Source organism: Asterias rubens, chromosome 1, assembly GCF_902459465.1.
Source record: "Asterias rubens chromosome 1, eAstRub1.3, whole genome shotgun sequence".
NCBI classification, from domain to species: domain Eukaryota; kingdom Metazoa; phylum Echinodermata; class Asteroidea; order Forcipulatida; family Asteriidae; genus Asterias; species Asterias rubens.
The window spans coordinates 9,248,324-9,273,313 of record NC_047062.1 but is presented as its reverse complement, the minus strand read 5'-3'; the positions used below and the strand labels follow the sequence as shown (position 1 = coordinate 9,273,313).

At 37.4% G+C, this 24,990-nt stretch overlaps 2 protein-coding genes across 2 annotated transcripts; one reads left to right on the top strand and one right to left on the bottom strand.

Moving 5' to 3' along the window:
* The first annotated feature begins 1,923 nt into the window (after positions 1-1,923).
* On the top strand, positions 1,924-17,309 carry LOC117294594 (tyrosine-protein kinase Mer-like). Its single transcript, XM_033777083.1, has 13 exons — positions 1,924-2,142; positions 2,727-2,819; positions 2,953-3,037; positions 3,676-3,814; positions 4,222-4,334; positions 5,440-5,535; positions 6,450-6,536; positions 8,664-8,750; positions 11,318-11,436; positions 12,342-12,448; positions 12,859-13,030; positions 14,401-14,537; positions 15,268-17,309. The coding sequence occupies exons 3-13, from the start codon at positions 3,031-3,033 to the stop codon at positions 15,473-15,475; spliced, it is 1,272 nt and encodes a 423-aa protein (XP_033632974.1). The 5' UTR covers positions 1,924-2,142; positions 2,727-2,819; positions 2,953-3,030; the 3' UTR covers positions 15,476-17,309.
* A 67-nt stretch (positions 17,310-17,376) lies between these two features.
* On the bottom strand, positions 17,377-24,892 carry LOC117288438 (isoaspartyl peptidase/L-asparaginase-like). Its single transcript, XM_033769305.1, has 6 exons — positions 24,788-24,892; positions 23,127-23,397; positions 21,966-22,108; positions 20,908-21,068; positions 19,645-19,778; positions 17,377-18,898 (listed from the first exon to the last, which is right to left on the bottom strand). Exons 2-6 carry the CDS (start codon positions 23,344-23,346, stop codon positions 18,735-18,737), a joined length of 822 nt encoding a protein of 273 aa, XP_033625196.1. The 5' UTR covers positions 23,347-23,397; positions 24,788-24,892; the 3' UTR covers positions 17,377-18,734.
* Positions 24,893-24,990: the final 98 nt, after the last annotated feature.

Genomic DNA, 24,990 nt, shown 5'->3' with positions numbered 1-24,990 from the left:
CCCAACATTTTTCCGGTAATCAGTCACCCGTCGGGCTCGATAGGGGCGAGCGTTGTCATCTTGAAAGATGGCATTTGGTCCAAGAGTCTGCAAATATGGGACTGCATTCGGCTGTAGAATATCGTCTTGCAAATACCCATCAAACAAGGTGTTTTTCATGAAATGAGGGTTACTGTCCGATGAGCTCACTGGTGCAAATCATTTTGTAAATCATTAATGGTTCTGAAAAGCTTGAACGGTTCGATTATTGAGCATTACCTATTGACCATTCACAGACAATGGTAATTTTGGCACATTTGGTTTGTGACTTTGCCTCATTGTTATTCGTGTAGCCAAGTCCAGCAACATGTAATCATTGCAAATGTGGTATCATTTTAAAGAGGAACAGTTCAGCTTTGCAATGATATATACCATATGCAAAGAGAGTATTAAATAATAACAAGTATACTGGAATTAAAAAAGTTTCCTTACTTTTTGTGAGCAGTTTACCTCGCATTACAATTTTGTAAAAAACATCATGTTGTTTAATACTCTTTCAGAGCAAAATTTAGAACACGATGTCATCGGACAACAAAAACAAACTCAAACTCAAACTCAATTGAGGTTGTCTTTTTGATTGAATATCATCAAAAATGTGTGATGCCATAAACACATTTTTGATAACAATAAAATTTACACTTTGAGGGTATCAAACACAGCACTTTACACAACTTTAACGTGAAATTAGAGACTTGTTATTTGTCTCTATTTTTTACAAGGATCTATTAGAAAACAAGTGGATCACAAAACTGAATTTGACCTTAAACTTTCTAAAAATGACACACATGGTGAATAATTACATGTACTATTATTTATTTGGCATTAAAACAAAACACAAACAGTTCATGATTTACATGAGATGAGAACAGTTGAGTGACACAGTCATTCTTTACATCAACAGTTTAAATTCACTCAGCTTTTTATTTACTTGCCCCAAAGATTTTAAGTATTTTGAACTGAATCAAAAACTAATAATTTAAACTGATTTCCCCTGAAGCCCCAGATAAATCGTTATCCGTTTGTGTTTATTTGCCATTAGTAATAATATGAAACAAAACTAAAATGCCATTGAATATGAAAACGTGAATAAAACATTAAACACTTTTTGCCTTTCAAGGCCAACTTAGATACGCTTATAAAGTTGTGTTTTCATTATTGTGTATTTTTGTGATGAAACATCTAAAAGGGTTTCTAAACGTTGGTTTAAAAACTTGCTTGTATACCACTGGTGTATCAATTAATCCCCCTCTTGCATATTCATCTTTATGAGCTCTGCCACATTGCCTGGACTCTGTTCAAAATAGTTATTTTTTAATGAAATTCTTTCTTTTTGAAGACAGAGTATTGGATTGGTAATTATTATACTTGGAAAGGGAGGGGGTAGATTCAAAATGACAGCTATTTGTCCACCCCAAATTAAAGAACCAGTTTTCAAAATAGACAAATCATCTAAAAAGCTTATTTAATGATCTAAAAAGCTGTCATAGTAAAGAAAGTTGTCATTGGAGATGCCAAAAACACCTTTCCTTATTTTGATTTCAACATTTATCAACATTCTGTTAAACACCATTTTTCATTGGGTTTTTTTTCTTCTGAAATTTGATGAAAATTTCATTGTGAACAAAACCCTCAGGGTGAACAAAACCCCCCAAAACCAATTTAGTTTACTTAGATAAACTTTTCCCCGTTATGGCACAACTGAGAGAGAATTGGGAAGAAAAATAATCCTAATTAATTTGAAGGTTGTTCCGATACTGAAAGTTAGACTGGAAGTGTGACCTTTTAGAGGGGTCAACAATTAAATAAACAATTGTGCAGAACTCTAAAAAATAAATTAAAAAAAATAAAACAAGTTTCATTTTCTGTCCCTCAGAGAAAAAAATTGAATCAAGTCATGATGTGATACAGGAAAGACTTGTCATGAAGTATTTCCTCGTCGGGATTTAAATGCTTTATTGGCCATTTAATGATTTATTGGCCATTTAACTGTGCTTTTTCCTGAGGCGGGGTTTCACAAGAATTGTCAGATTAAAATTGTTAAGATAACCAACATTCTTATTCTGATGGCTGCTGAACAGTAGGTTAAACCCCTCCCTACTAAGGGTAAGTATGGATTTATAATGGTTGAAGAATAATTTAAACTGAAAGTGGAAGCTTATTTCTTTTATTTTTTTTTTAACTTGTGGCAAATGGTCTAGTAACAAACCTGATATAATACCCATGATCAATCAGTCATAATACATTTATTCAATGTTGCAAAAATCACAGTAATTCACAGCTAATCAAAGTAATTCAGTGAGACATTTGTTACCCAAATTCACTTACTTGAGTTTGCCAAACCTCTTGCATCATTTCTTCTGCTATAAAGAGACTTGACACTTTGCTTATTTTACTGGGTTCATAAAGCCTGTAAGCACATAAACTTGCTTAGCACAGACAATATGGCTTATAGCAGAAACAGCTGGATTCAAGACAACAGTCCATGAAGTTTACATTGTTGCCCCTCTCAGACATTTGCTAAGCAGTATTCTCTTCTCCATTATCTTTACACCACAGATCTCATTGTCTCTTGCTGTAGACAAACTTGGCCTTTATTAATACTTTTAATTAATGCATAAATTGCTTGTGTTTTACCAAGGTGTATTTGTTAAATCAACTTTCCCTTTCCTGTGACACAAAAATCACAGGCATATCTCGGATGGGAGTGGACCCACAAGCTTTTTCCATTCTAGAGCAGATGACGTCTACCCACGGGACCTAAAGGCAGTTCAAATCTAGAGGTAATTCAAGGCTTGTATTTTTTGTAAGTAACGGGTACTACATTGAAGTGAATGGGGTAAACTCCAACTGATATCCTTCTTCCCTGATGCAAGTTTAACATTTCTTTGATGTACACTTCACTGCAAACTACAGAACAACACTGAATGTACTCTTCCAGAGACCAGCTCTTATGAACAGACACCTTGGCATTGGATAACATAAATCAAGCCAATGGAAGGTATGTTTTCAATAAATTATTTTTTTCCAAAGCATACTTAATGTCAATATTTACCACTTGATTATTTATCAGTTGTTGTGTGTATTTATTTAACTTTGTTGATATGAACAGTTTACCAGCTTACATTCTTTATAGAGTTATTTATCACAATCTAGAATACTCCACTCTAAAACAAATCCTCTAAATGATTTTCACTTTGAATGTGTAGAACTTCATTTTGTAGAACTCCATTTTGTTTTTATTTATTCTTCTTTTATATAATCATGTGTTCTCCTATAAAGATTCTTTTATGATACTGTATGGATGTCTTTATTATTGTTGTTAAAATTTGAATGCGTTATTTCAGTATCAAGTTTGCAGAAGTGTATAATTGTTGTATGATTTGAAACTTTGCATGGTGGGAGTAAAATTAGGTGAGGTTTGGGGTAGCACCATTTGAAATCTCTTATGATCAGCAGTCTTCCTCCTGAAGACAATCAGAGCATACTGATCCAAACATGGTGTTGTCAAGCACCGGCTCTTTTCAGAACCAACACTACTCAAAAGAGAATTACACATGGTTCTATAACAGCAAACCTCACTAAATTTTAACAATATTGTTGTCTTTTCTTATATCTCTGCATATTCTTTGTTGGAAGGTATGACTGAAAATGCTACGTATACTCTGAAACCAACATCTATAACCGGAGACACAAATTCCTGGATTATTATAGGCTTTGCCGCACTTGCTGGAGGTCTCTTCATTCTACTGTGCTGTGTGATCTGCTTCCAGGAGATGTAAGTTTGCATTTGGGTAATAACCCTGAGCCTTTAGTTCAGAGCAGTGACTGACTCTACACTGAAACCTAAATATCGCGCTCACACTCTTCAGTCTCCTGACGATAACTTCGAGCAAGCTTCAAAACAATGGGACCAATTTCAGGAACTCACTCTGCAGCAGTGACACTATTTGTGAAGTCGCTGTCCCGTTGTGTGTTGTATACAGTGTAAGGTGCATTTTAGGTGTTGCAAGTTTACATGCATTGCTTCCTGGGGCATGGCTTGACTACTAACATTGCGGACTGTAGCTACAAGTGACGCTGGTGTGAAGCATCGGTAGCCCACAAATTGACAAAACCAATTATCTTATTATTTTTTCTGTAAGATTGATAACAATTTCAAACTGTGTTCCATTTCCTATACAGGAGAAAGATTTATATGCAGCGCATATTGGTCAACTTTAAAGCCAAGGACACCGTATATGATGGTCATGTAGACTTCACATTGAACCCCAAAGAGTTCTGGGAAAGACTCAAGTGTGAGTTTGCTTGATGAAAACTCCATGAAAAAAATGTACTCTTTACTACTTTATTTGTTGTCAATCGTGGGTGGCATTTTGTTTATATAGGTAGAGAAGTTTTTGGTTCCAGAGAATGTAGCAAAGATGCAGAGAAAAGAAGATATTGTACATATAGATGCAACTTCTGGCCAATTTGACCCCACAACTCTAGAACTCAATTTTAAAATAGCTATTATAGAGTTTTGAGAAAGTTATAAGCTTTCATTTCAGGCATTACACAAAAACTCCACCAACGAGAAGTGGTAGTGTAGCTAGCCCTTACAGTATTTTCCTTTGTCCCATAAAACACGCCCAGGCGGCCCTCGAACATTATTTTATTTACATCACGCAATGTGCGTTTCTTCAACCCCACGGGAATATAAAGCTCGACATGCATACGCACTCTCTCTCGAACTTCGCTTTTTACTACTGACGAGCATGGCACAGCAAACCAACCTACTCGTTGTATGTATATTGTCCCTTTAAACAGTTATCGCTTTTACAACCAACTATCGTATTCCATTCGACTCTTATTTCCACATTACTTTTCCTAAGACGCTTGTTGCTGTGGTGTGCTATTTGGCAGTAGTACACAGCTAATAGGCACACTGCAGCTAAAAGCCTATTAGTTTATTCCTAAAAGTTAAGGTACCGTATTATTTTGTTGGCACAAGTATTGCCCCTTTCTGTTCATTACGAGCAGGCGAAGCAGCCAAGCTCATAATACTTTTCGTAATTTCATTTAGTTATAAATCCTTCCAGCGAAGAACACGCTGCTAAAGTAGTTAATGAAAAACTAAATTGAATTTTCTTTTAGACTCCCAACATTATCTCAAGTCCGTCAGCCATGTACAAACCATTTTGTGTGGTACATTTTTGCATTGTCCATGACACATGCAAACATTTTGTAGGTATTTCATTTTGGAACAGTTTCAAATTATAACAATATAAGTGAATTTGAAACTTGTTAGTCCTTTTTTCCACTTTCATAAAGACAAGTATCAATTGAAAAATGAATGAAGCTCGAAACTAAGTTTGACCTTTGCTGACATCTTTTCTCTTCCACTCCTTCTTCCCTTCTCAGTGGATGAGTTGGCATTCGATGAACAGATGAAGGAGAGACTTCAATCCATTCTCATCCCCCGGGAAAAACTCTCTTTCCATAAAGTCATCGGCGAAGGTATCTCACTTTTTTTTCTTTCCTTTTCTCGAGAAGGAGATCAGTGCATCGAGTTGAAACCAACGATTCTTTTCAGAACCACCCCAACTCATTTAGAGATAGTCTTTACATGGTGTTACTCCAAACCTTTCCATATTGTATTTCCACCATGCAAAGTTTAAAATCATACAAAACTATCAAAAGCAATGTTCATGAAAGTTGATATATTTGGTCATTTTTATTTCCTTATTATGAGGCAATGCAAAGGAAAGTGAAAACGCAATGCATGATTTTGTTCTCCCACAGTGTAACCTTGTACACATTTATGAGCCAAGTGTGTTGTACATAAACAGCCATCGCGCCAACTTCCTTGTTATAAAGAAAATGTTTGTTTTTTCTAAAAAAGTTCAAAACTTTTTAGCTTAGAAGATTATAATAAAATAACAGTTGTAATGAAGGTTATGATAAAGTTAAGTAATGCTAGCTTCCAAAATTACTTTCACCACTCAATTACTGAAAGTGGGGATGTCGTTTAATATAAACACAAAGGGACTTAGGTTTGAACAAATCAAACTACATTGTAGGATGGACATATTGAGGACTGGTGGGTTGGGGCTTGTTAACTGCAAAGCATCGGATGTGTAGACGTGCGGGGCATAAGATTGGCTGAGATCTCAGATATCATACACAATGAAGATTACCATGCCACCAACCCATACCCCCCCAAAAAAAAAAAAAAAAAAAAAAACAAGTAATACCTTAAGTACTTACTTGATAGACAAGAAGTTCTTTTAGCATTCATTTTAAGAATAAAAACTCTTACCCTTTTTGTTTCCTAATTGAATTAGGATGTTAGGGGCCAATTTCTGATCAACAACAATAGTTAGAGACTAATGTTTAAGTTTTTCATTCTGAGTTTTTGAATTCCACTTCAGGCCAATACTCCCAGGTTCATCTCGGTATGTTAGCCACTGAGTCTACCTACAGAGTGGAGCGAAAAGTGGCTGTCAAGATAATCAAAGGTAATCGGCATCCACTGTCACTACATTCGGTCATAACCAAGGAATTTTTTGTCAGATGAAGTAGTAGATATGACTTGATGAAAACTAGTGCTGTCGTCAAGTACTTCTCAGTCCAGTATTAAGTACTTATGAGTACTAGGGTGCACGAGTAGTACTCAAGTTGGAGTACTTGGGCCATTGAATATTACATGTAGAACAATGGTCTGAGTACTGTGAGTTCTAATATCCGAGTACTGAGTCCAAAAGCCGAGTACCACAAACTTGGATATCTGAGTGTGGGTACGAGTATAAATAATTTAAAAAAAGGACTGCAAATGAGTTTTGTATTTTAATACTGTAATTGTTTTATTAAATAATAATAATAATGATAAGACATTTGTAAAGCGCCTAATGCAAAAGCCTCTAAGCGCATTAAAGAAACAATAAAATAAACAATTAGAGAAAGGGAAGGTACACGTTTGGTAATTGTCAAAGACCAGTCTTCTCACTTGGTGTATCCCAACATAAGCATAAAATAACAAGCCTGTGAAAATTTTAGCTAAATTTGTCATCTAATAAGGTGGGAGAAAATGATGGGAGAAAAACACCCTTGTTGGACGAATTTGTGTGCTTTCAGATAGGAATAAAAGAATTCCGGCTAGAAGTCTTTTATATTTTTTAGTGAGAAATTATCTTTCTCAAAGTCTTTGCTACTTCAGACGAAGCCGTTTCTCACTATCAACAGCTCTCCAATGCTCGTTACCAAGTCAGTTTTTAAGTTAATATTTGTTTTGAGTAAATAATTACCAAACGTGTACCTTCCACTTAAGCATAATTTTTGTATGACAATCTGTGCTTGCTATGATTACTACATGTACCTTTTTAACACAAATAGCCTACATCACATACAACTTTTAATTGACGCTTCGAGAGCTTTATTTATCTTTTCCTTGCATTAATGCAAAGTATAGGAAAGCAAAAAGGAATGTTGTATTTTGACCAAAGAACTGAAAATGTAGTCGAACTCTGATTTCAAAAGAATCAGAGTCTGAGTACGTTTTCAGTTCAGTCGGGTCGAGTATGGACTTATTGAGTTGGCTTGCATTGTATAAGTACCTGGTGTCAATTTCACATATAGTTAGGACTCATCTTATCTCGACTCTCGAGTTAGGATTAATCTTAAGGTCTGCATGCTACAGTGCAGGGGTGGGACTCGTCCTAAGTCCTAAGATTAATCTCAAGTTAGGAAGAGTTTTGTGAAATCGACGGCTGTATCATTAAGACGGTACTCATATTATTGAGTACTAGCAACTCTGGGACAAAATATTCTGTTTTAAAATGGATCTGAATTTTGAAAGATTTCCTAACTTTATTTTGCTGAGTTCGAACTTCTAATGTTCATACAATTATTTTGTTGTAACATTTGTATGTAAAATTTCCTGCAACTTTTGCTGTGTTGGTCATTGTATTATATATTTGTGAGTTTCAAATAGATAGTGAACAAATTCAATCCTGTTTACCACTGTGGATTAAAGGGAAGGTACGTGTTTGGTAATTACTCAAAACAAATATTAACTTAAAAACTGACTTGGTAACAAGCATTGGAGAGCTGTTGATAAAACATTGTGTGAAATGACTCCCTCTGAACTAACAGAGTTTTTGAGAAATAGGTAACTTCTTACTAAAATTATAAAAGACTTCTAGCTAGAAGTCATTTATTCTTATCTGAAAGCACACAATTTCGTCCAACAAGGGTGTTTTTTTCTTTCATGATTTTCTTGCAACTTCGATGACCAATTGAGCCCAAATTTTCACAGGCTTGTTATTTTATGGTTATGATGGGATACATCAAGTGATAAGACTGGTCTTTGACAATTACCAAACGTGTACCTTCCCTTTAAACAACTGTTTATATGCCCTGTAAGATTAACTTTAACGATCCAATAGAAAGTAGAAACCAACAGTTCTTTTCAGAACCACCCCAACTCATTAGAGATAGTCATTACATGGTGTTACCGCAAACCTTTCCATAAAGATCCAATAGAGATTGCAAGCAACAGATAGGTCTCAGTAAAAACATATAGTCTATTAGATCTCTTTAAATAAAGATCTCTTTCAGAACACAGAAAAGTTTTGTTTTTGTGATAGAAAACTGGAATGGTCAGGCTAGAAATCTCATCGAAGAAGGAATGATGACAGTGGACTTCAGTCATCCCAATGTTCTGAAAATCATGGGTAAGTTCTTATTGTAATAAGAGAATCATTTGAAGGTTAAATTGCACACTAAACAAGTATATATAGTTTAAAGACACTGGACATTATTGGTAATTGTCAAAGACCAGTCTTCTCACTTGGTGTATCTCAACATATGCATAAAATTTATTTATTTATTTATTTAAATTTTATTTTAAATCTTTAGACATACACAATAGTTACAAGTTGTACAGGGGCTGTCAAGGTTAAAACAAAAGTATAAAAATTGTCATCAAAAGATGTGTAAAACCAGACCCCTGCCAACGATAAAAATATAATCATACAGTATAAAAAGGTGATTGCACTGAAACATTTATTCTCTGTGCAATAACAAACCTGTGAAAATTTGAGCTCGATTGGTCGTTGGAGTTGCGAGATAACTATGAAAGAAAAAAACACCTTTATGCTGATTTCGAGATCTCAAATTCTAAACTTGATGTCTCGTTATCAAATTCGTGGAAAATTACTTCTTTCTCAAAAACTACGTCACTTCAGAGGGAGCCGTTTCTCACAATGTATTATACTATCAACCTCTCCCCATTACTCGTTACCAAATGAGGTTTTATGCTGATAATTATTTTGAGTAATTACTAATAGTGTCCACTGCCTTTAACAGGCCTTGAACTTCGCTCATGAAGGGGCAAGTCATTTTTCCTCTGATATTACTTGGAGGCAAATGTAAATTTGCAATGGAACTCTGCAATTAGGGCACCACAGGAATAGCGCAGAGAACCACTGCAATTGCTTTGGGTGCCGTGGGTTATTTCGAGGCCTGGTTTAACATGAGTGTAAATGTTCGCTTTAATATTAATAATAGTCTTTTTGGAAGTATCTTGGGATAAAAGAAAGAGTGAAGAAGGAACTGGCAAACAGCTTAGTGGATAAGAGCAAGATGGGTGGTGGACAGGGCCACATTCTTAGAACCACTCATCAACTTAAATACAGAACAGCAAGCTTATGCTTTCACATAAATCAATAGTTGACTTAGATACCAATTTAACACTGTCCCTAATTGAGCCAGAAAGACAACCACAGTTCATGAAGTTGGTAACGAAATGAAAATAGAAACCAGGGGCTGATTTCACAAAGAGTCAAGACAGATCTCAGGTGCAAATCAATCTCAATTGCCAAGCAAAATGTGATGTCATAATATAGACCACTGTGACAGTGTTGCATACTTATCTTATAAGATGAATCTCAAATAAGTGCTTTGGTAAAACCAGGCCCAGCTGGCTAAGATTCATCATAAGATGAGTTGTCAATAATTACCATAGTGATTTGTATTTTGAAATCACACTTAAGAAAGCTATGGGGCTAGCTCGATGGTTTAGTGGCAAGACATCTGCTCTAGCAATGCAAAGGTTTTGGGCTAGAATCCCACCAGAGTGATTTGCCTGTAGATTTTTGTTCATAGAAGTTTCAGCTTCATTAGATGTCAAGTTTTTGAGAGAAAAAGTGAAAATCACAGAGCAAAGTTTTCAGGAGAGTCACTAATAATCTGCGTAAATCCGTTGTGCTTGCTTACATGAAAACTGTTGTTGTGAAACTGTTTTACTCTTTTCTTAAAAACTAAACCATCTCAGCAAATAATATTTTAAAGCCATTATACACTTTCGGTACAGAAAAAAAAAAGTTCACAGATTTACAAATAATTTACAGGGTTTACAGAAGGTAATGGTGAAAGACTTCTATTGAAATATTGTTCCATGAAATGCTTTACTTTTCGAGAAAACCTTAAAACAATATAAATTCTCGATAGCGAGAATTACGGATTTATTTTAAACACATGTCATGACATGGCGGAACGTGCAGAAACAAGAGTGGGTTTTCCCGTTATTTTCTCCCGACTCCGATGACCGATTGAGCCTAAATTTTCACAGGTTTGTTATTTTATATATAAGTTGTGACAATACTGTTTACCGAAAGTGTATAATGGCTTTAAGAGAAGCTTTCTACCATTATTATCTATAAACCGTGTAAGTTTAATGTTAAGCTGTGTACTTTTGTGTTTTTGGCGTACAAAAAGTACACAAAACCCTTTAGAGGCTATTGGTAATTACTCAAAATAATTATTGGCATAAAACCTTACTTGGTGACAAGTAATGGGGAGAGGTTGATGGTATAAAACATTGTGAGAAACGGCTCCCTCTGAAGTGCCATAGTTTTAGAGAAAGACGTAATATTCCAGAAATTTGATTTCGAGACCTCAGATTTAGAACTTGAGGTCTCGAAATCAACCATCTATAACGCACACAACTTCGTGTGACAAGGGTGTTTTTATCTTTCATTATTATCTCGCAAGGTCAATGACCGATTGATCTCAAATGTTCACGGGTTTGTTATTTTATGCTTATCTTGAGATACACCAACTATGAAGGCTAGTCTTTGACAATTACCAGTAGTGTCCACTGTCTTTAAGGTGACGTGGCGTGTATATTAAGGTTTTTTTTAATCTTTTGGCTGTAATCTTGAGCAGAGTTCCGCAGTAGTGCCATGAAATTTCAGATTCTTGCCAACATTTCCTCTCTTTATTATTCATCTCCTTACAGGAATAAGTCTTGAATATGAACTCTCCAAGATGATCAAACCATTGATTGTCATGCCCTACTTGGAGAAGGGAGACTTGAACTCCTTCTTAAGAGACTCCAGACTTGTCCACAAGACAGAGGTAGGAAATCCTGTAGGCTTACACTAAAAGGAAAGTTTTTGAAATATATTTTGTATGCAAGTTTGGCCCAAACAAGGCTATTAGAACTCTGGCTTAGGGGCTACAAGAAGATACATTTAATGTGAAAGCAACTTGGGGGAGGCTGAAGGTAGGAATTGATATTCCTCTTAAAACAGTCTAGAATGGAGGGAAACATGCACCAGGCAAGCGGTTCCAAAGAGATGCAGTACATGTATGTTGAATAAATTAGCTATTGGAGTAGTGGCTCTTTGTTCTACATTTCAATTAATTTTATTTGATTAATAATTTTTTCATTATCATCTTTTAAGGACTGTTTGTGTGCTTTCTTGTAAAATTTTGTCTCAGACTGCCTGAGTTTTAATATTGTATTTTTCTTCTTTGTAAATTGCATGTAATTCAGCCTTAGGCTGCAATGTGTTTTTAACAATAAACCAATTAATAATAAAATAATAAAAATTCAAGTTGGCGTATTGGTGATCTTTCCTCGCCTGGTGTGGATTGGGTTTTGCCTGAAACAACTCTCTGGGGTTTTCCTCCCACATCGAAAACTGAAATAATGATCTTTGTTGTCTACTCTTCATGAGGTTCTTGGCTAGTATAGTGATTATGTTCACTTTTCTGAAACCCTTCGCTTCACAACCAGAATTGATATCTTGTGTGAGAAGTGGCGGCTCTGATGAGGAGAGTGGGATTTTTTTTTAATTATAAAAAAAAACAGCTCTTCTCAGAGCCACCACTACTAACATTTAAGAGATTTTCACATGGTATCACCGCAAACCTTACTTATTTAGTATTTTCCACCATGCATATGCCCCTTTAAGTCTATCTTTAGAATTAATAAACAAAATAAATTTCATCTAGGGTTTTGTTTGTATTTGTTGCAGCTGGCTTTGCACTGGCGCCTTGACATGATGATTCAGATAGCAGCTGGAATGGAATACATCTCAGACAAGAAGATCATCCACAGGGATCTGGCAACTAGAAACTGCATGTAAATATTACCGAACCTTTGGCAAGGGGTTGACGACACCCCCTGTGTTCCTACATCCTCCTTATGTTTTACATGCTAGGGCTGGGGCAAGGGTAAGGAAGACACACCAGGGGTGTCGGAACATAGTTGTGTATTTTCACTTGTTGGTGCCAATGGCTAGCTGGCAGAAAGCCTTTTTGAGATATGGCAGACACAATGCTACAACAATATAAGGAAGAGGTGGTTTGGATTCCTCTTTTTTCTTTTGGTAAGTTGGGGATAGTTCAGTTAGATTGACACCCCAAAATAAGAATGTGAGGAAAAAAGCAATTGATTTTTAAACAATTCAACATGATTTAAAATTGCATAACTGATTTGAATTGAATTCATTGGAATAATTTATGAGTCGAATCTATATATTTTGATGTAAGGCTGGATGACAACTTCAAAATCATGGTGGCTGATTTTGGCCTAGCCAGGAAGACCAACGGGAACAACTTCTATAAGATGAGGACACAACAGAGTACATCCAACTCACTCCCAATCAAATGGGTTGCTTTGGAAGGCCTGAATGATGGCATCTTTACTACAATGAGTGATGTGGTAGGTCTTAAATGATACAAAGCGGCAGCAAGGGGAGTGGGGAAAGAAACAAGTTTGTTAAAGCCATTGGACACTTTTGGTAAACAGTATTGTCCAAGGCCCACACTTCGTGTACCACAACTTCTATATAATATAACAAACCTGTGTAAATTTAGGCTCGATCTGTCATCAGAGTCGGGAGAAAATAACGGGAAAACCCACCCTTGTTTCTGCACGTTTCGCCGTGTCATGACATGTGTTTAAAATAAATCCGTAATTCTCGATATCGAGAATTTATATTGTTTTAAGGTTTTATTTCATGGAACAATATTTCAAGAGAAGTCTTTCACCATTACCTTCTGTAAACCCTGTAAGTAATATGTAAATCTGTGAACCTTTTTTTTTTTTTCTGTACCGAAAGAGGAAAATGGCTTTAAGTGAAAAAAGCACTTTTAAGCGTCTATTTGGATTTAAAACCCCAATTCTTTACCTTTCAACAAGCTTAAAAATAAGTTTTTTTTTCTTTAAAAACTGTCATTTTGAAAGGTGTTCTGGCTATCATTGTCATTATCAGGTTTTTTTTTATTAAGGGAATCAATGTGTGGTGAAGAGGTTTTCAACTAGTGGTTTAATCCAAACGAGGCCTGGTTCATGATAGTTTTACCGAGACGAAGTCAAGGTAATCTATAAAGAACCAGGCCTCGGCGGTTTTAAACCACTAGTTGAAAACCAATTCAACACACTTTGATTCCCATTCATAAATACCTTTTCGGTCAAAAACATCATCACTTTTTGGTCAAAAAGTCAAATAAATGCAAAAAATATAATTGTTAAATGATTTCTTTCAACACAAAACCCCTCTAGTTATGAAATGGTAAAGCCCTCTGCCACCCTTGGGTAAACAACTCCTTACAAGGGAATGCTGTGCGCGTCGCGCGTATCGCGTGATGTGGCACAACTCACTGTTTCAGTCGTTGCTCTCGACCAATAGGAATGAAGAAACTGTCTCAAAGAACAGGTCTCAAAAGAACAGGTGCAAGGTCGCGTGTCACGCCCATGAATCATGGGTGTGACACGCGACCATGAATTAACACTTTTTACCGGTCATAAACAAAGGTTTATACACACCCACGTGACGCGCTCTCCACCAATAGGAATAGCGAAACTGTCTGAGGTATTTATGAATGTTCTTTTACAACATGCCAGAAATGCTATTATTTCTCACATTTTCCAACTCTCTCTTTACGAAATTGCTGTGTGGAAGACTCATATTTGTTTTTTTCTTTAAGAAACTTGCTCTGTGGTAGACTCATTTTTGTTTTTTTTCCTTTAAGAAACTTGCTCTGTGGTTTTAAGCTCATTGTTGTTTTCTTCATGTATTTCTTTTCTAGTGGTCATTTGGTGTAACAATATGGGAGATTTTCTGCCATGCCAAGATACCTTATGCTGGGCTTAGGAATCACGAGATGCTACTTCATCTTGAAGAAGGCCACCGCCTCCATCAGCCGGACGGTTGCCCAAACTCCTTGTAAGTTGTCATTTAAAGGCACTGGACACGTTGGGTCATTACTCAAAATATATGTTTAGTATAAAAACTTACTTGGTAACGAGCAACGGAGATAGGATAAAACATTGTGAGAACTGACTCCCTCCAGTAATGGAGATTTTGAGAACATGGTTATTTCTCACTAAAATATTTGAATCTGAAAGCACACAGGGTGTTTTTTTCTTTCATTGTTTTTTGGCAACTTCGATGACCAATTGAGCCCAAATTTTCACAGGTTTGTTTTTTTATGCATATGTTGGGATACACCATGTGAGAACTTGGCAATTACCAAATTTGTCCAGTGCCTTCAGTGTTCTCATCAACCTCTTGTACACAGATATTACTTTTCCCAAATGACACCAATCTCAGCTAAACAGAGGAAACTTTAAAATGGTGAAAGGTGACATGCTTTTTGAAGTGAAATGGTCATTTAAATAAGTAACAAAATAATTATGATGATAGATTTGTTTTCAGTTGTAAAGAATTACAATGACAAGGGTCAGTAAATACTGGAGGGTTTTAGACATTTCTAATAAAATATCTCAAATAAAACACCCTATACAAAACTAAAAGGAATAGACCGAAATGAAGTTGCCAGTCTTTTTCCCCTTTAGCCTCAGTTTGGATGCAACTTTGTTTGTGTGAGAGACAAATGAATAATGGTCCTGTGGTTATGGTCTGGTATCCTATATTTATTCTGCATGCAATACAGATACAGCTTGATGTTAGGCTGCTGGAATGTGGATCCTACCAGACGGCCAACCTTTAGAGACCTGAGAGAAAATCTGGAGATTTTGAAAGGAATGATGCATAAAGAACCTGCAGGATCTTCCGATACATATGACCAGCAGGCATCAGCCACATGGCCAAGCCCTCCTCCACCCCTGCAGCCTTCACTCTACACACAAATCTGGGTGTAATGGGGGACTTTTGGGACGCTCGGTGGCATCAGACTTACCTGGTAAATCCGTTGTTCTTGGTTATGTGCGCGTGCTCAGAACTACGTAAACAATAGACCTTATTGCAAATACTCAGTACGCGCGCATAAGCCGTGGAATGAGGTGCATGCTGGTATACCTAGCGATCAAGTTTGATTGCTGGGTAGACTAGCGTGCACCTCATTCAACAGTTAGCGCTTGCACAATGGGTCTATAGACCTTATCGTAAATACTCAGGTGCATACGTTAGGCATGGAATTAGGTACATTCTGGGATAGCTAGGGATCAACAGTTGGCGCTTGTGCAAAGGGTATTTGCGAAAAGGTCTAGGGAATATTTACCTAGTGTAAGTCTGCTGCCACCTAGCGTTTCAAACTCTCCCATTTGGTCAATATTGACTGGGCTGGCAGTGTGACAGCCATAGTTTGCCCTACTGCTGGAAGGATATTTTTTTATGGATAGCCCTTTATTGACCCAATGCACCCAACAGTTGCGCCATTTTGGGAGTAAACATTCTTGTGTGTTGTACATTTACAACTTGTGGGGAAAAATCGCTCTATGCATGGGATCCTGCAGTTGTGGTGATTTGAAATCTGGCGGTTACTTGACCCTTTTTTTGTTGGTCATATGTTACAACGGAAGATGTAAACAAAAATATATATAGGACTAGGTCGTACAACACCACAGTTACTGGTTCTAAGCAGTTTGTAGGCCTACACCTAAATATTTAGCCTTGTACAACATTCATTTTATCTCCGGTCTCTTCTTTATGCACTGTCCACAATTTAATGATGATTCACACAATGAACATGTGACGAGTCACGATGTTATCAGATTACCAGATTAGGTAAAAAGATAATGTTTGATATGAGTTTCTATTTCTATTCGCTGGTGCAATTTAGTTTCCATCTTTAATGACTATTGCACACACAGAAGAACACACCACCTTATAAAAAACAGATACTTAGAAACGTCATTGTTTAATTTTAGTCTGAGAGCTCACTGGTTCTAAAGGTCATACTTGAACCACTGTTTTTCTCCTGTGATATATTTTTCTCTGAAGAGAAGTCATATTTGCCAAAATATGTATCTTAAAAACCTACCCCCCCCCCCAAAGAAAAAAAAAAAAGATTTCCCACTATTCTCTGAATCTGGGCGGTTATTTTGTCAGTTTTACCAACCCTGTACCGTACCTTAAATTCAAGGGTTGAGCTCACTTTTTAAAAACATGAAGCTTTTCATGAGTGTTTCAAGAACTACTTTTCTTTTCTCATCATGAAACTGAAAGTGGTGTTTAATGCCAAACTAAAACCACTATTTGAACTTTGTAAAAGCTACATGTAGGTAGACCTAATTCAGTTGAGTTAATTGTGCTCAAATATATTTTCCTATAATTGTTCAGTACTCAACTTTCTGATTTAGCTGCTATATCCAGAAATTTACAATATGAATCTACAAAAAGATGTGTGTATTTCATCTAATTGATGTTGAAAAAGATTTCTGTATATAAGTTGGATATGACATGCAAATTTGTTTTGTTCCCCCTGTATTCCACAAGCACATGCACATGTGGTAAAGAATTGATCTTTAAAGACAGTGGACACTATTGGTAATTGTCAAAGACAAGTCTTCTCACTTAAAATGAGAAACCTGTGAAAATTTGAGCTCGATTGGTCGTCGGAGTTGCGAGATATTAATGAAAGAAAAAAACACCCGTGAAACACGAAATTTTGTGCAGTTGGATGCTTGATTTCAAGACCTCAAATTCTAAACTTGAGGTCTCGAAATCAAATTCGTGGAAAATTACCTCTTTCTCGAAAACTATGGCACTTCAGAGGGAGCTGTTTCTCACAATGTTTTATACTATCAACCTCTCCCCATTACTTGTTACCAAGCAGGGTTTTATGCTGATAATTTTTTGAGTAATTACCAATAGTGTCCACTGCCTTTAAGCAAACATGACACATAGCTTAAAACAGCACATAACACAGAGTTACAACAGCTACTTATAAAGAACGGGGTTTGATGTTGGCCATAATGCAATAGAACTTGCGCAACATGGGCATCTCCAAACAATGCTTGCCCTTCCATTCCACCGTTTTGGGATTGATTCCTTGTGCACTGTACATTTTGACTCCCAAAATAGGTGACAAGATAGGCGCGTAAGTGCACTGCGCCTTATGCAAGGGATCAATATAAGTTTATATCACACTCTTGTTGCCATGGATCAGCTAATCATAGTTTGCTTGATGCTTGGAAATACTCAGGGTTTGACAATTCGTGACAAACAACTACTAAAAAAATTGTTTTAATGTTCATTAGCATACAGCCATACACTCTTGTGTTTGAAAGAAAACAATTTTATTTCCAGGTGACTTTGAACTGAGTTCTGACTTGTCCTCCGTTTTAACTGGCATTTGGCCAGCGGACCATTGTCAAGGGAGAATGCTGATACATATATTGGTATTGTTGTCTGACAAAAAAGCAGGAGTGGTGGCCTTTTTTAAAGGATATAGACAGGGTGGTTGCATCAACAAAAGCAAGCAGAAAACACACATGGGTACAGTTTTCGATGCAACTTCCAGAAAATGTATTCCTTTAACTTAAGGTTCAACATCTTGTTATTAATTAAGTTAGACTGATCCAGCTACAAGCAATTCTGTTTTACATCCACTTGACAGTTTACCTGCGTCATCAGTGCAAAAAACAACCAAAAATGTTTTCTCATCTCTCTTAAAATATAGCAGATATAATAATGCTTAAGTATATATTTATATATTACAGTTTGTGCAGTATAAAACAAATATCAGAATAAGAGTGACACATTGTACATTTTTAACAATTCCAACTTCTTATTGATTTCAAAGCACATTATAAGAAGACGCCAACAAATTAAAACAAATTATATTCCATTTCTTCATATTTAAGACTGGTCACTTTCGTATCAATGAACCAATGTATATTTCCAGTACCAAAGAAGTATAGGACTGTGGTTAGTGTTTCTTATTATTGGATTTAGTTTTCCTGTCGTAAAAAATTACTTCATAGAATAAAAATTGGCACAAAAAGAAAAGTAACTCTCACCATTTTTTCAGTATGTTTGAACTAAATCTTGGCCAGGATTAATCCCATAATGTATTCTGCCATTCTGTATTGAAGCCCATGACATGCCCTGAGTGTTGAAATAATATCCAACTTCCCCAAGTTTACTCACTGCAATGGCGCCACCTTGTGACTGAAGTCATTCAGCCATACTAGTAAGCGCTTTCTCTAGTGCTGCCTGCGGTGACATTCCTTGTTCCATTAGGAAGGTGGCGTGGCGTGCTAATGTCATTTTAGCAATTGCTTCTCCATGTCCGGTAGTTGATACAGAACCAACAGCATTGTCACAGTATGCGCCACAACCTGCAAGAGGGAGGGCAATCAAAAGGAAATTCTTTGCTCCTTGTACAACTCATTTAAATAATGGTTCCATTATAGAAATTTACAAATCGCGGCATCTGCCAAATTGCAAGTAAATTTACAATGATATTTTTTTTTAGTTTTTTTTTAAGAGTAGCACAATTTCAATGGGAAAAAAAAAAAGTTTTTAAACAAACAAAACTTAAGAAAATCTTGAGAGGAAATAAACTTTTAGTAAGCATAAAGTTTGAGAAAAGAACTTCAAAAGTTCCTTCAAATTCTGTTGTTTTAGATCAAATTTTTTTCAGAGGATACCTTCTAATACTGTAAAGTAATATTTTCTATCTCACGATATGCAAAAGTTGAAAGTTGATCAAAAAAAAATCAGCACGCATGTTGTGTGGCGACTACTGCTTCACTTTCTGTGTGTGCCACACCCATAGAGTTATATATAAGAACTAGAGGGCGCACTGGCCTATATACGCCACCTGGCATGCGCGTGCGGCCATTTTGTAAGTTGACAAAACAGCATTGCATAGTGTACTGTGTTTAACAACACACTCTGTGTGTATTTCACATTCAACCTGCGAACAAGTTCATATTACAAAATGGCGGGCGTCCCCTCGGGGTCCTGTTGCGTTTGTGCACGCAGCATCACCAGTGTGCCTCTAGTTCTTAAAAATAACTCTATGGCCACACCACACAGCTTTATAAAAATGGCTGCTAAATACTATTACTTCAATGGTTACCAATTAGTGGTGAGTCACCGATCCGTCCAGCCATTTGAGATGAGATACCACCTGTTGAAGTAGCACATGCTACATTGCCATGGGCATCAACTGCAACAGCGCCAACTGTGTCATGGTTATCCATGCCTGATGTACTACAAAAGAATAACAATGGTATCGTACATAAAGCTCCAAAACAAAGTATAATATAATAGATGTTTCATGCCATGGTCATCCATGCCTGACGTACAACAATTCAATAATAATAATAATAATAATAATAATAATATTCTGTTCTTATAGCGCCGTATCAAAGCACTCTGTATTATTTCCTGCAAGGGCTCTACCTTTTGAAGTATGAGACATTCCTTTATAGCACCATGTAATTGTTTTTAAGGAGCTGTGGCGCAATATGCAGCCAATCAACCCAGAAACACCGAGGCGAGCCATGCCTACTCAAAAAGCGTCATTACAGAATGCAAGAACATCTCCATTTATAAACATATCCAATGGTCAGTTGAGTGGCAAATGCTGTTCAATCTTCAGAAATGTCATGTGATGCACCTTGGTCTTAATAACCCAACAAGGAACTATGAATGGGCACATCCTTATATACATTGGTCGATGACTAGCATGACTAGGAAAAAGATCTAGGTGTGACAATACACCAATCACTTAAATTCTCAAGACACTGTGCAGAAGCTACCAGAAAATCAAATAACCAGAAAATAATTGTTGGAATCATCTACAGAAATTTCAGAGTCAAGAGCAAAATCTCTGGTTAGATCGGTTCTCGACTATTGCACTGCACACCAATGTTGTCTCTTAGAGAAAGACATTAAAGTCTTGGAAAAAGGGCAACGAAGAATGACAAGGATGATCCCAGAGCTAAAGGATAAACAAAATAATATGAAGACCGACTGAAGGCACTACATCTAACAACTCTGAAAACGAGAAGACTGAGAGGTGACTTGATAGAGGGGTTCCGCATCCTCAAGGGAGTCGATCACCTGGGGGAGAGCCTCTTGACTCTCAACACAAACACAAGAACGAGGGGACACTCATGGAAATTAGATAACAAGTGATGTCATCTAACTCATTCAGTCTGAGTGTGTGGCATCAGACACGTAAACCCAACTCGACAAGGTCCTTGGGGAAATGGGGTATGACACAAACTATGGCTCTTTACCCCGTGGCCAGCTTGCAGGCACCAGCTAGTTGGCCGTTGGCCGTCTACAGGCGTCGAGAAACAGGTGAGATTATTGTATCTCGTGTATAACTTACTCAGCTTTGTACATGAACTTCACAGTGGGTGTGTATCCAGCACGAGTTTTCAGCGCTCTCAGCCGATTCTCTGTGATCAACTCTTCTGTGGGTACTTCCGGAACTCCCATCGTTCTTGCAAATGCATTTGCTCCTTTACCACCCAGTAAAATGTGTTCTGTCTGAGGAAACAAATAGGGTAACTTCAAGGAGCTTTTACGAACAGTATCCTCAGCACTAGAGAAGTAGATCTACATGTATGAGCAAGAATTCTTCATACTAACATGTGGAAAAAACCACAGCTAATTTTCTTCACTAGGCTGACTGAAATTCGGATAGAAGTCTGAAATTTCTCATTCCTGTATGTTCAATTAAATTCAATAAACCTTTATTTTGGTATTGCCCTCACATGATATAGTCCTAGTACATCACTGGTGTTTCATAATACTAAATAATACTAATAACCGTATTGATAGCGCGCCTTTTGCCAAAAGACACAAAGCGCCTGGTATTTTTGCAAGGAGTGGGACGAAGTTTGAGATATAAGACCTAATCCTTAGCATCAAGTAATGGTTTACAAGGTGCTGTGGCACAATATGCTGCCAATCCAGCCGAAGGACGAATTAGCAACAGTAAGTGTCTTGCTTTTAAAGAACACAAGTGTCACAGCTATTGAACAGTGACAGTTTATAAACAGTATAGCCACTAGCCAACATAACAACTTGACAAGTCAGAAGCGCAACATGCTGCCAATCCAGCCAGGAACACCAGGACGAACCCCTTGGACCAATGGCTTTACGTCCCATCCGAAGGACGAATTAGCAATGGTTAAGTGTCCTTTTAAAGGACACAAGTGTCACGGCTATTGAACAGTGACAGTTTATAAACAGTAAAGCCACTAGCCAACATAACAACTTGACAAGTCAGGAGGGAAAAACTTAGGATTGGGTGAAGCTTTGGCTTTTGTACCCTAACCTAAAGACAAGGGACAAAAAGGGCAGATGAACACATATTTTATTTAGTCATGAACTAATAATAAATTTTTTTTTGACACGACCAAATCTAATAAACTATCTTGCCTTGTCCATGACCAGCCTAGCCAAACTGATTGGATTCTTTATATTTGTGACGCAAGTTACCCCTCCAGATCGGAGATCGCGACCTTCCATGATGATTGCATCCATTTCCACATTGCCATCTTCAGTCAGCGCAGAACCAGTGCCTGTTTGTAAAATAGAGAGCTTTTCAATCATAGATTTTTTAAATAGAAACAGACAGGTCTTAATCTTTTACACTACAGTCCGGGAATTTCATTTCCCAGCGTTTATATGCTAGAAAAGTAAAAAAGATTGCACTGCGTGTGGCTTTGCACGTCAACAGCCACATCAGAACTGAGGCATTTGTGCAGACAAAATATCAAGATCAAGGTCTTTGAGAGGGCCACAAGGCATAGATTCATTTTGCAAAGGGCATTTCAATAAAGGTTTATCATCATCATCATTCTCTTGATCCACCGAGGGGGACGTACGAGTCGCCCAACCAATGCGCTCTGCTGCAGATTGCCACAGCTGCCCAGCCCGGGACTCGAAGTCTGCTTCCAGTTGGCCCACCCAGGTGCTGCGAGGTCGACCTCTTGGCCTCTAATTCCAGGCTGGGCAGGGGGGCGCGATCCTCCCCGAGCTTCAACGCTCAGCTTGAGGGTCACATGGGCAGGTGTATCTTCTGGGAGTCGTCTGACATGGCCAAAGAGGGAATGAACTCTCCAGGAGATATTCACAAGGTTTATCGTGAATACCAAAGTATCAAGAGAGATAGATGCATGGCTGTTGAACCCACATAAAGATATAGGTGATGTGTGCGCAAGTCGCGTGCATGATAACACACCGTGGTAGCAATCTGCCCCATCTGCCTATACCCATATAAAACATTGCGGTCCGTTCTGAAACGCGATAAACCTATATTAGAAAGTCTATAATAAAGTAGAAATTGTCGGGAAGCTCCATGTGAAACTCTAGAAGAAAAAAAAGGGAAACTTTTGAAATGGAGATATTAGTTTTCTAGTTATGATAGCATAACCCTTCTGATTGCAACTATTACTAGTTTTTCATCAAAGATCGTATAGCGCGTGTGCGCCTAAGGGGCTCTATGTCCTATGATCTTTGGTTTTCATGTGGACATTATGATTAATAATTTTTTTTTAGTGTAGGTTGGACAAATCTTGACAAAACTAAATACGGTACCTGCATTGAACAAAGGGTTATTTTCCAAGGAGCAAACTGCCGCCTCCACTGCATCTACAACTGAAGCTGTCTCCTCATCATTGATGAGATAAATGTATCCTGCCTTTGCAGCATCTTGAACGCCACTCAGCAACACATCATTGACTTTAAACCCACTACTACCATGACTACCGAAGGTCCCTGCACCACCATGGACTATGATAGCTGGCTTGATCGACATAATGTTATAATCAGTTCAACAGACATTTAATGTTTTCTTTTGGGTTTGTACCTGAAACAAAATCATTGAAAAATAAATGAAACCATTTTATTAATATTATGTCATTTTATTTAGGTTATTGTTAAGTCACATAGGTGGTTTATTATGCAAATTATATCAAGTTGGGAGATTCATTTGCATTTAGTGTAACTGTAGACTTCTATTTCTACCACCATGTTAAAGGCAGTTCTTGGTGACGAGTAATGGGGAGAGGTTGATAGTATAAAACATTGTGAGAAACGGCTCCCTCTGAAGTGCCATAGTTTTCGAGAAAGAAGTAATTTTCCACGAATTTGATTTTGAGACCTCAGATTTAGAACTTGAGGTCTAGCTCAAAATCAACCATCTAAACGCACATAACTTCGTGTGACAAGAGTGTTTTTTTCTTTCATTATTATCTCGCAAGTTTGATGACCGATTGAGCTCAAATTTTCACAGGTTTGTTAATTGTTTTATGCATATGTTGAGATACACCAACTGAAAAGGCTAGTCTTTGACAACTCCCAATTACCAATAGTGTCCTCTGCCTTTAAAGACTCTGGACACTATTATTGGTAATTGTCAACAACCATTCTTTTCACTTGGTAATATATATCTCAACACATGCATAAAATAACCAACCTGTGAAAATTTCAGCTCAATCACTGTCAATTGGTTGTCGAAGTTGCGAGATAACTTTGAAAGAAAAAACACCCTTGTCACACGAAGTTGTGTGTCTTTAGATGGTTGATTTCCAGACCTCAAGCTCTAAATCTGAGGTCTCGAAATCAAACTCGTGGAAAATACCTTGTTCTCGAATTGTCACTTCTAAGTTCTGAATCAGAGGAGAGGGAGCCGTTCCTCACAATGTTTTTATACCATCATCCTCTCCCCATTACTCGTTACAAAGTAAGGTTTTATGCGAATAATTATTTTGAGTAATTATCAAATAGCAGGGCTGTATGCTTCGTTTTTGAAACGGCAAGGGCACCAAGGCATTTTCTCTTTGGCAAAGGGCACCCTATGACAGTATGAGGAAATTGTAAATTTCTGCTGTAACATTTCATGGGCACCAAGGCAATGACAAGGGGCATCGAAGGCAATCGCCTCCGTTGCCTCCGTGAAGTATCAGGCCTGATATAGTGTCCACTGCCTTTTTAAACTAGCCCCTTGTGTGGCCAAGGTCAGCTATCCTTGGCCACACAAGTGGGGCCACCTTTAAACATAAAGTTTTATATGACATCACTGTGTGATTTCTGCCCGTTTTTGAGCCAAAATTAGTGTCAATATAAAATTTGAGTAGGGAGCATCATGGAGGAATAAATTTATTCCGCCATGGAAGCATGCATGCATGAGGGTCTGCATGGCGATAGCCCAGTGGCGGCGGTTTGTGCAGTAAAGACAAGACAAGAGAAAATCCTACCACAGACTCCAAATTAATCCAATCCAACCAAGCATGACCACCAGCCATCCCCCGCGGATTCTTAAAACCAGCAAGCTTGATTCTCAACAATAGAGCGCCTCGGTAAACAAATACAAGTAAAGACCCACGTGAGGCGAGTATGACATCACTTTATTGATTTTCTTTTTCAGTCTCACACTCACATGATCATCCATCAAACTATA